Source organism: Thamnophis elegans, chromosome Z, assembly GCF_009769535.1.
Source record: "Thamnophis elegans isolate rThaEle1 chromosome Z, rThaEle1.pri, whole genome shotgun sequence".
In the NCBI taxonomy this organism is placed as follows: Eukaryota; Metazoa; Chordata; class Lepidosauria; order Squamata; family Colubridae; genus Thamnophis; species Thamnophis elegans.
The window spans coordinates 25,904,563-25,917,054 of record NC_045558.1 but is presented as its reverse complement, the minus strand read 5'-3'; the positions used below and the strand labels follow the sequence as shown (position 1 = coordinate 25,917,054).

At 41.2% G+C, this 12,492-nt stretch overlaps 1 protein-coding gene across 2 annotated transcripts in view; it reads left to right on the top strand.

Moving 5' to 3' along the window:
* LOC116523043 (protein FAM171A1-like) overlaps nucleotides 1–4,855 on the top strand; it is a 112,718-nt gene extending 107,863 nt beyond the window's left edge. For both annotated transcript variants that reach the window (XM_032238203.1, XM_032238202.1), the window contains one exon: nucleotides 2,046–4,855. In XM_032238203.1, coding sequence (XP_032094094.1) covers nucleotides 2,046–3,750 — 1,705 coding nt within the window. In that variant the 3' untranslated portion in view covers nucleotides 3,751–4,855. The remainder of the gene's footprint in view (nucleotides 1–2,045) is intronic.
* The last annotated feature ends 7,637 nt before the right edge of the window (nucleotides 4,856–12,492 follow it).

Sequence of the window (12,492 nt, the reverse complement as noted above, 5' to 3'; positions counted from 1 at the left end):
AATCCAAGCGTCCAGGAAGCCCTCTACGACTAGAATCTACGATGCCACCTGGGCCGCCTTTCTCACGGTGGTGCAAGACTAGGAACATAGAGGCCTCCTCAGCCTCGATCCCCCAGACCCTAGACTTTTTGCAAGAGGGTCTGGATAAGGGCCTTGCAGTCAGCACCCTCAGACGCCAGGTTGCAGCGTTGTCTACCATCCTGGCAAAGGGCTCCTCTCGCTCGCTGAGTCAGCTCCCCCAGATCAAGAGCTTTCTCAAGGGAGCAGCGAACATCAGCCCTCCAACTGTTCACCGGTATCCGTCATGGGATCTTCCATTTGTGCTTAAGGCCCTGACCAAAGCCCCATTTGAGCCTTTGAAAAAGACCAGTCTGCGCTACCTCACCATCAAAACCGCTTTCCTGGTGGCCATTACATCCGCTCGCAGGGTAGCCGAGCTTGCTGCGCTCTCTGTCAGGGAGGATTTGTGCGTAGTTCACCCGGACAGAGTAATATTGAGACTTGATCCGTTATTTGCTCCGAAAATTAACTCCCTGTTTCACAGGACTCAAGAACTTATTTTGCCCAACTTCTGTCCCCATCCTTCTCACCCTAAGGAGCGTGAGTGGCACAAGCTGGACGTGAGACGGGCCGTGCGCACGTATGTAAAGAGAACAAAGGACTACCGCCGGTCAGAGGTTTTCTTTGTCTCCTTCCTCCCTGCGTCCCTGGGCCGCAAGATCTCCTCTCACACTGTGGGACGTTGGCTACGTGCTTGCATCAAACTGGCATATGAGCACCAGGGCAAGACGGCTCCGAGACGAATCACCGCTCACTCCACCAGGAGCGCTGCAACGTCTGCAGCCTGGGCAACCCAGGCCTCTATCCTAGACATTTGTAGAGCGGCCACCTGGGCTTCCCCCACGGCCTTTATTAGAAACTATAAGATTGACACCTTTGCCTCAGCCGAAGCCTCCTTGGCAGAAGAGTATTACAAAGAGTGGCTGAAATGCCAGAGGCTTCGGCGCTTCCCCACCCTGGGACTCAATAGCTTGGGCATGTCCCAGCATTTGGGCTCTCTGAGCAGTGCACTGGAGAAAGACCGTTGGCTTACCTGAACGGTCGTTCTCGGGGCACTGCGAAGAGAGCCCAAACCCACCCGGGTGTTTGTATTTTGAACGATGTGGCTGTATTGACTGTAATTGATTACAGGACGGTTCCTTCGTTTTCGAATTGAGCATGTGCAGGCAAAGGGAGGCGTGGTCAAGAAAAACATCACTCAGTCCAAGGGCAGATAGGCTGTGTTAACCCAGCATTTGGGCTCTCTTCGCAGTGCCCCGAGAACGACCGTTCAGGTAAGCCAACGGTCTTTCTCTCATTCCAACATGTAATTTATAATGTGTTTGCTGAAACAGAAGAATTAAACCAAGAATAATAACATTATTTCTTTCTTTCATAAATATTTCTTTGAGTAAAGCTATCTTGGTCTTGAAGAAGCTCTATTAAATATATTACTTGCTAAAAATAATTTTAAGAGAAAAAAGTTATAAAGTTATCTTTCTTCTATTATATCTGCTTCTAATGTATTGTTTTTATTATAGTATTTATTTTTTCTTTTCATAGTAAGTTTCATAATAAGATTTATCTCTGCAATTGAAATATCTAATGTAATACACCAAGGTTTTAAAAGGTAAATCCCCCCCCCCCAAAATAAGAAGATGTTGGTATGCCTGAAAAACAGTATTGAAAAAGCAAATAAACAGAAAAGGTATAACAAAAATGAATTTCCATTGAGGATTGAGTTGCAGAACATTTCGTTTGGATTGCAAAATAAAATCAGGAAGTGTTAATTTGCTTGAGCCTCTTGCAATAGCTTTCTTTACCTCAGCATTCTCCACTTATAGTGGACCACAATTCCCATAACTTCTGCCAACCCATCTTGGTCAGCCAGGTTTATGATAATTGGAAGAGAGAATAGGTGTGTGACTACCTATTCACTAGACCATTCTTTTGCTGCAAGTCCCTTTAAAATGAATTATTTTTCTATTCCTTTTTTTTAACATTAGGAGAAAGTGTTTGAAGCCCCGTCAACATCGTAAGAAACTACAGTTATCCTCAACACTCAGTGGTGCTAAGAAGGATCAATCAACTTCCATGTCCCATCTCAATTTAGTATTTTCCCGACGTGAATCAGAATTTCCTGGTGGGCTCTCCATTACTGGCAACAGGCATCCAGAATCCTCTGGCCACAAGGAACTGATAGTGGCTGTTCACTTGGACAAAGGATGTTCTGGAGAAGTAGATATGCATACCCCTATGCTGCAACATACTTACAGCACTTCACAGGAATTTAGCTCCAGGGAAGAATCACTTTCCCATAAGGAAAATGACCGTAGCCGCATGTCTCTAGAAAATATGGCTTCTAATGACAGTTTGAAAAAAGACTATCTTCAATCATTGGATTCTTTTTCTATAAATCCAAGAAAGTCTTTGGAAATGACAGAAGGGTATGGTTCTCCTGATCAGGGGGACCATAGACACAGTTACAATGCAATGTTGTTAAGCCGGCCTTTATTTGAGAAGCAAGAGCAAACATCCATGAATCATATTTCTACAGGGAGTAAATATAATCTTCAGGAACAAGTATACCCTATCCCTTCAACCCCTGAAACGGAGCTTCTAGATTGCAGGTCCTCTGAATGTATGATGTCTCGCTCCGTTGACCATCTTGAAAGACCCACTTCTTTTCCTCGACCAGGTCATCTGGTCTGTTGTAATTCTCTTGATCAGGTTAATGATAGTGTTTACAGAAAAGTGTTGCCCACATTAGTCATTCCTGGTCATTATATGAAACTTCCAGGAGAACATCCTTATATTAGCCAGCCTCTCTCTACTGATCAACCAGTAGATATAGAAAGGCTCCAGGTTGAATTATCCAGCCCTCATTCACAGCTTTATCCACATTCTCAGCAACAGATGCAGCCACAACAGCTAACTGCTCAAGCAGTATCCCAGCAACATTTGCAAGACGTTGGGGCAGGTGACTGGAAACCACAGAATGTTGCAATGTCTGAATCTGTATCCATTCCAGCATCCCTCAATGATGCCTCCCTGGCACAAATGAATAGTGAAGTTCAGCTTCTTACTGAGAAAGCTCTATTGGAGCTTGGTGGAGGAAAGCCTTTACCTCACCCCCGGGCATGGTTTGTTTCTTTGGATGGGCGTTCCAATGCTCATGTTAGACATTCCTACATTGATCTTCAAAGAGCTGGAAGGAACGGGAGCAATGATGTCAGCCTGGATTCTGGGGTTGACATGAATGAGCCAAAATCTGCCCGAAAGGGAAGGGCAGATCACTTACAACAAACCCACCAGCAAGTGCAGATACATCCACAGAAAGAGCAGAAAATTCCAGAGAGTAGCACTTATACCCAGCTTGTTTATTTGGATGAAGTAGACCAAAGTGGCAGTGAATGTGGAACTGCAGTTTGTAGTCCTGAAGATAATACTCCAAGATGTGTGTTGGAGGGAGGCAGCAGAAGAACAGGTGGCCAATTGCCCAGCCTGCAGGAAGAAACAATAAAAAGAACAGTAGAAAGTTCACCAGAGCCTTTAATAAGTCCAGAACATAAAATAACCGAACACAGTGAAGCTGACGATAATGATGATGACGATGATGATGATGACGATGATGATGATCAAGGGGAAGACAAAAAGAGTCCCTGGCAAAAGCGAGAGGAAAGACCACTCATGACATTCAACTTGAAGTAACCTCTGTTAGATTTTATCTTTTCCCCCAAGAGAATATATAATTGCCAAATATTTTTGTTTGTTTATACTTACAGAAGAAAAAAGATGAAGTAATCTTTGTGGTGGGTTACAACTGAGAAGGTACACTCAAGATAATTTTTGTGAAAACTCACCTAATTATTTTGCAAAGTCTGTATGAAACTGTGACTTTGAATTCCATTTACTTGATACTGGCCATCAAGGACATTTGGATATTTTGACATGTGGTATGGCAGATTATAACCTCAAATTTTCCTGAAAATGGATCTATGTAAAACTTTATTATTATTATTATTATTATTATTATTATTATTATTATTATTATTATTATTTCTTAATTCAAATGTATCATAATGATGCTACTGAAAGGGTATCTTTAAGTAGAGTTCAACACTTGACATCTACAGATATGCATTATTTCAAAGGAAGGCTATGCACTGCTGCTTTTTAATAATCTTGTTTTTGCTTTAACATACTTATTTACAAGGTAGTTCCAAAATATTGTCTATCTTTAGTCTGCCTAGCCACTGAGTTTTTGACATGAAACTTGACAAGCTTTTCTTGGTATCTGAAGAGCCTTTTTGTGAAACCAAACTGATTTTTGAAAGTCAGCTTTGATTCCTCCAGTCCCCATTCTAAGTGCCTTTTTTACAGGAACAATGAACATTCTCTTCTTTTGCTAGCGACTTGAATAATCAGATTTTTTAACAGAAAAAAATTCTGAAACTGTATCTGTTCTTTAATTTGCATGCTATCAAATGTCTCTGCTGAATGACTTTATTTCAAAACAGTGTATTCGCTAGTTTTGGTGTGTACTGTGGATTCTGTTTAGCAAGGGTAGACTATAGGACATTTTTGAAAACCCCCAAAGTAGCCAAAATAGTTTCACCGATTGTATATATGATGTATATAGTTTCAAGTAACATGGATTTTGGACCAAGCAAGTGGACTGAATGTGTTCTAAAAATGTCAAGCAGAGTTGTTATAAACTATCCAAAAGTGCCAGATCGATTTCTGTGCTTTCTCTTTATAAAACTGCTTGGTTATCCAAAAATTATAATTCAAAAATAAAGTTTTTGAAAACTCAGGACTCTTTAAAATTCCTCTTTGAAGTCACAGCATATTATTTGAGAGATAACATAGTAAATATGCAGTAAGTTATGTTTAATTTGCTGATGTCCTATGAATATTATGAATTATTAGGTAAATTTATAGAATTAATTAATATTCAAACAAGGCAAGGCAGGACACGTGCTTATCCCTACCTTTACCTACAATTTTCCACAGAATTAACATTTTCAACTTCAAAGTTCCAATTATCACCACAGGTAATCTTCGAGGTATGACTTGGTCATTTAACGGGCAGTTCAAAATTATGACAGACTACTCCAAAAACTACAAATGACCCTGTTTCAAAGTTATAGCAACTGCAGTGCTTTCTGCAGTCATTTGCCCTTTTGACTAACTCTGGGGATGCTACAGCCTCCCCATCCTCCCAGGCGTGGGTTTTTACCGGCGTTGGCGCCGATTCACTTTGCACAGATTTTGGGGGGGGGGGGTTAAATTTACGTACAACCAGTCCTAACAAGCATTTCCACTGTCATGTGATCAAACTTTGGGCACTTGGATACCAGCATCTATTTCTGACTTTTGCAGCATTTCAAGTTTATTGTGATTATCATTTGCAACCTTTCCAGTTGACTTCTAAAGCAAAATTAATTGGGGAAACTGAATTTGCTTAATAATCACGTTTCACTTAACCACCACAATGATTCACTTAGCAACCATGACAAAAGGATTATAATATCGGGTGCAACTCAACAACCTTGCCTGGCAACATAAATTCTAGTACAAATTATGGTTATAAGTCCAGGACTATTTATATGCAAAAAAAAACCGACCCAAGGGGAAGGTTGGCAATCATGTCAAATCTAAATATGAGAGTACAACATGATGTAGCATCCACATCTCTCTGGTCTGAAAACTTAAGGAAACTGGCTTGTATATACTATTCTAGTCATAATAATGTATATTATGATTGTAGCAAGTCATAATCACAGTGTATTATACTAAGCTGTTTGTGACTTTGCAATGAATATGCTGTTCAAGGAAGATTAGTGAAGAAAGGTTTGCTTTTGCACCACTGCACAAAATTGCACATTACTTAGGCAAATGTGTATCTCAACATAATGTATTATAGTAAAGCAAATGTAAGAAAGGAAAGAATTTATTGCATAAATAAATAGGGACATTAAAAAAAAAAGAATAACCAGACTTAGGAAAAAAGATAACCACCATGTCCTCCCGCATTTATCTTCCCCCCGTGACACTTTTACAAGGCCCTGAAGACCTGGTTTTGCCAATGGGCTTGGGGTTATTATTTTTACTCTTTGTATAAAAAGTAGATGAAGAAGTCTCTGTGGGTTTTACTCCACTAGTCATAGCCAACTTTAGGGATAATGCTGATCTCCATTTCTTTAAGCCAGTGCTGTTCAAAGATATTTCCATAGTCATATGGCCAGCATTAAATCCTTCTGCAGCATAAAGCATAACACAGAAAACTTGCTACATTACCATCACAGTGGTTCCTATCTATTTGCATTTACATGCTTTCAAACTGCTAGAATAGGCAGGAGGCAAGTGACAGGAGCTCACTGCATCACATAGTGATAGAGCTCAAACTGCTAAAGCATAGACCTGTAGCACTTTTTAAAGCCAACAAACCACTGTGCCTCTTTTTATATATTGAGTTTATATTTTTGTAAACCTCCTAGAGTCGCTAAAAGTGAGCAGGCAGCCATATAAATTCTATAAATAAATAAATTCTCAGAGACTGCCTGGAGAAGTCCCTGCAGATTTCTTAGAAAGCATTTTCATTTGTGGTTTGCCATTACTTCCTTCTTAGGGCTGAGGAAAAAAGAATGGTCCAAGATTGACAAGTTGTTTTGTTCCAAAGGCAGGAATCGAACTCCAATCCCCTGGTTTCTACCCTGAATCTTTAACCACTACACCAAACTTGTTCTGTTGTTAGTGTTATGTTAATGTTGTTAATAATGTTAATAATAAGCAAAACATTTCAAGATTTAACACATCCTTACCACTCACAGTGGAGATTAACCTATAGCAATTATTGAAAATCTTACAGTAAATAATGTCAGGTCAGCTGCTTCAAGATAATAGGAGGACCTCTACAAATGTCCATTTTTATTATTTAATAGCACTTTACCTTTCTATATTTAGTAGGAAACTAGTACAGATAGACTTTGACTTGTGACTACAATTGAGCTCAAAATTTCTGTTGCCAAGTGAGACATTTGTTAAGTGAGTTTTGCCCCATTTTACAATCTTTCTTGCCACAGTTTTTAAATGAATCAGTTAAATTGTTAGATTATTAATTATCTGGCTTTCCTATTGACTTTCCTTGTCAGGTTGCAAAAGGTGATCATATGACTCCAGGACACTGCAATCTTCATAAATAGACTCAGGTGCCAAGTGTCTGAATTTTGATTACATGATCATGGAAATGCCGAAATGGCTATAAGTGTGAAAAATGATCATAAGGTGGGGTTTTCTTTTAGTGATGTTGTAATTTTGAACAGTGACTTAAATGAAATCAAGAACTACCTGTAAAGTTTTTCTCAAAATAATGCCTTGAACTGGTTCAGATAGAACATATGGCAGATTGAACTTCCGGGAACTCCTTATGCAAAACAGAACCTTATCTGCTTTCCTGCATTTGTAGCCCAGGCTTCCTTTAGTTGCTGCCTGTGATGTTGCACTCTTGTCAAGTGGACTTATGTTGTCCCATCCCTGCCCCAAATTACTTAGGAATTGACATAAAGACAGTGTTTTTTCTGGCCAGAGAGATCACATTGTTTGAGCCTTCTCTCAAGGTAGGTGGATATTTAGAGCACCAAAAGATGAAACTTTTGGAGACTGTCCTTGAGAAAGGAGTATCCTCCTTGGATTTTTCTCCTACAATCACTTTCCTGAATGCTGTCCACACAACGTAACTCATTCTTAGGCTTGCAAAAGAAGTACTTGTTTCTATCACTAGTGGTTCATTTAGGCAGCAAGATCTTCTTTGGATGCTCCACTCTGGAAGTCCTTGAGGAAGTTTTACACTAAGCAGCAGCTTTCACACAACGATTCATCCAAGATTAAATTATGGTTCATTCTGGACAGTATTCACACCAACAACCAGCTAGATGGCCTAAATTGCTCAAAGTGGTATACACAGCACACACACACCACAATTTCCCCCTTTTCCACCATCCTGTGAGGCACATGGGACAAGTGAGAGTGACCAGCCCAAAAGTCATCCAGGGAGCTCATGGCTAAGAGTGCACCAGAAGCCAAATCACCCTTGTGCCAATCCAAATCATTAGCCACACTGCACCACACTGCCTTTACTAGTTCTTGGCTGACAGTCATTACTTTTTAGGCCCACCTACCTCCCAGATGGCGATGAGGATATGACATAAATCACATCACAAGGAACAGTACTGAGGAAAGGCAGCATAAATAGTAGTTGATAAATAAATAGGAGCCATCATCCAAGCATAAAGGTGTGCTCATCAAAGAAGGGGAAAATATGACTATCTTTTCAAATTAATAAATTTTAAACGAGTTTGATACAAACTTTTATTACCCATATTTGTTGGAAATGAAATCAATTTTACTAGGCTGACAATTGTCCTTTAAAACACATTTGATCAAGATCTCATTTATTCCTTTGCCCATTAATTTGAATAACTTAGATGCTGGACAACATTTCAGAACAAAACGACTCCCACGCCCCCTTGACAAGAGTCATTCCCTCATCTCTCTTCGAAGAGTTGCTTCTGTGGGTTGCCATCTGTTTTTTTTTGGGGGGGGGGGGTTACTCCCGGACTTGGGCTAGAGGGAATGGGCCCAGCCCAGGGCGCTTCATTGGGCATCCCGGCTTCGTGCGAGGCTGCTTTTGCGGGGCGAGGCATCGCCGCCTCCTTCACTCTAACCTACCTCATTGGGCGGGTGTAATTGCAGGACTGGAGAAGCGCCCACGGGGAGCCTGTCGGAAGAGCGATGGCATTCATTGAAGAGCCGCCCTCCAAGATCCAGCTCCTCGGACGAGCAGGAGGGCAGCGGGGGAATCTCTATTTGTGGGGAGACGACTCCAGAGAAAGCGGTCGTTAAGGGGCGCCTGCCTGCGTCGGACTAACTGCCTTTCACAGGAGTCTGTAGAGATTCTCAGTCATCCAGAGTTGTGCCACAGGTGCTTTTTTTTTGGAACGCAACTGTATTTTCTTTTGAAAACGTTTCGCTTCTCACTCAAAAACCTTCTCTCTGCCCTCACTGTGAGGATACAGATACACCTCCAAGTGCTGCAATGGGCCTCTTAAAAGGATGTAAATGACCAGCTGTCTGCAAGGAATATAAATCCTTCCATTTTCCATTATCCTGAAGAAGCTTTTTGGATGAGAAGCGAAACGTCTTCAAAAGAAAGAAAGAAAAGTCCAGTTGCCTTCTGAAAAAGCATCTGTGGAACTGCCTTTCATAAGCTTCTTGCGGGGAATCCTTCCTCCCTTCCCACCCATCTTTACTCTGTGATGGCGAGCCACCGCTGGCCTTCCGTTCTTCCAGCCAGCCAGCCTGCCTGGCAGAACACTTGCCCAAGCGCTTCACCGCGTTGCAGGAACGCGCAGTCTGCCCGGCCGGGGAACGAGCGAGCTTGGGGCAACCAACCCCCTCCCCTGAGCCAGAAACAAATACAGCACGGACTCAGGGCCTGACCGTTCGCTCGCCTTTTTCCTACCCTCCCCACCGACGGCTGCCTGCTACGGTTTCCGCACTGAGCCAGGATTCCCCTTTTTCCTCTTTGCCGTCCTCCCCTTTCCCTTTGTGCCCACCTCCCATCCTTCGCAGTCTCCCGCAAAGCGGGCAAGGAGGGGCCGCCTCGTTTTCCTTTCGGGGAGGGTGGTGGTGATGGAAGGAGCCAGGTTGGAACGGCGGCGAGCCTTCCAGCATTGGGAGGCGGCTGTCTGACTCTGGTGATCTCGGGGTGGGCGGGAGGCTGGATCAGCTCCTTAGATCGGCCGGTGCGCACGAGAGGTGCGCCTTCTGCACATGAATCTGGTCCGGGGTTTTGGACTTGCAGGTGTCTTCCGGGTGCCCCGCTCTTCGTGACATCCGCTCCGATGAAGCCTCCGACCGTTCTTCTTCGTCTGACGTGTAATGGATATTTTCCTTTCTGACGGCCGTCATTTTTATGCCTTTCTTTTATGCCTGCCATCTCACATTCTGTACTTTTTAGCACCCCCCTTCCCCGACAAAACAGAGAGCAGAATAAAAGCCTAAATAAACAATAACATCTTTGGGAATGGGTGCTATGCGCATTATTTCACTGTGGGATCCAAGTTTCAACTTTAAACCCAGTGAGGGTCAAGCGGATAGGATGAGTTCACTGTCCACAGCCAGCCATACTACAGTGGGAAAGTTCAGAGTACAAAATTCAGAAAATGGAAATACTTGAGTAAATAGTCATTAATACAACCATGTACAAACGTATCATTGAAACATTGCCACTCATTTAGAGTAGGTTACTATCAAAAATGGCTACAATTCTACAGAATGTCTTCTAGCTCTAACTCTCAGACATCCTGGAGTAGAGAAATTTTCTATGTGAAGCAGATGACCTATCATTGAACCAATTTGCCCCAATCTTGTATATTCCAGGTGTGTTAATAAGACTTAAGACTAAGAAGACTAAGAATTGTAGAATGGCACATCTGTTAGCTGTTAGTGCCTCAATAAGAAGAAAATAAGTTTGACTTGATGTTTAACCATGATATATAAAACAAATTTGGAGAAGTTACACTTTTGCTTTGCTTTTGAAATAAGATTTGATATGGTTATATTGCTTTGAAATGCATTAAATATAATGAGGGTGCTCTTTGGATTCTTGTAGCCAATTCCTTTACAAATTATATGTAAAATAAAAAAAATGGACATACTACTGGTAAAAATTAAAGTTGACGTTATTATATTAATATACATATCTAGTTAAATGTACTTATATAGTTAATAATTTTCCCTTCTGGCATATATACAACTTTTGGAAGTCTCATGGAGCTGCTGTCTTACAAGGTGCATCCCTGGTCCAAACTGATTGGAAACAGTATTATGAAGCACTCACTGCAAGAAGCAGAAAAGACATCAATGCCATCATACAGCATAACTCTGATCTGCAATTGGAGTCTGACTTAGATTTTTGCAACATTTTAAGCTGAGGGAAAATTGTTCATGTTGTATTTGCCACAGATATATTCATATTCCAGGCTGTTTTTCTCAGTGAACACAAAATTCATCCTAAACTCTTTTGCTCCACTATATGGTATTTAGGTAGTATCACTCTGTATCACCCCTCACTTGTACATATCCTCTTAAATCTTGGGGGAAGAATATTATGTGCTAGTCATCTCTGGTTACATCACTAGCATCTCCAGGCAGGTCAGTTTGAAAACTGCAGCCAAGCATTCTAAAAGTATTGAACTGTATGGACCAATGATGTCCTATGTTCTCATTAGAAATGGAACAACAGGCAGCCATTTAATAGCTAGTTAACACTTTGGGGAGGGCTGCAAAAAAGGAGATGAAAAATCAAAAGCCAGCCATACTAGTAAGTTGAATCAGGATTGTCTGGTTTCTCATGGGAGTCAGAAAGAGTTTGGAGTTCCTTTTTAATTGTGGTATGCTTAGTTTTAGGGCCTATGCTGCTATTTTTGTGCATTTCCTGCCTTAGAAGTGTACCACATGGCTGGGGCTGGAAGAGATTTCAAAATAATAGTTTGAGAAATACATACTCTTCATGAGTTTTAGTGCCTTTTTCATTCAGAAGAGATAAAGATGGCAATGTGGGCTGTCATTTTTGGAATTCCTTTCTATATATTTAAATCTCATTAACTTAAAAAATGCTCCCTAAATTTCCTGCCTTCTCTGAAGCCATGCTCATTGATAGTTATTGAATTCTTGTCCAATACATTTGGATGACATGGGCAGAGTCTGACAGGCACAAAAATTCAAGTTTTTTTCTGAAATGATTTGCAAAATTCAAGTACAAAAACTGAATTGAATAACCGGAATTATATCTTCTTTTGATATTGTGTGCAAAAAGTGATATTGTTCTTATAACCTAAATATATTGCATATCATTTCCTTTAGGTCAATTCTTTTTGTGTGAGAAATAGACAACTGTGGAATTTCTCCTATCCTTCAAAGAAAAAAATCATGTTCAGAACTGAGACAGATTATAACATCTATCGTTTTTGTTGTTAGTTGTGAAGTCGTGTCCAACCCATCATGACCCCATGAACAACGTTCCTCCAAGTCTTTCTGTCCTCTATCACCATCTGGAGTCCATTTAAGCTCACCACTATTACTTTAGTGACTCCATCCAGCCACCTCATTCTCTGTCATCCCTTCTTCTTTTGCCCTCAATCATTCCCAGCATTAGGCTCTTTTCCAATGAGTCCTTCCTTCTCATTAGGTGGCCAAAGTATTTGAGTTTCATCTTCAGGATCTGGCCTTCTAAAGAGTAGTTAGGGTTGATCTCCTCTAGGACTGACTGCTTTGATCACCTTGCAGTCCGAGTGTCTCGCGGGAGTCTTCTCCAGCACCATAGTTGAAAGGCCTCAATTTTTTGGCACTCAGCCTTTCTTATGGTCCAATCTTCATAGCTATACA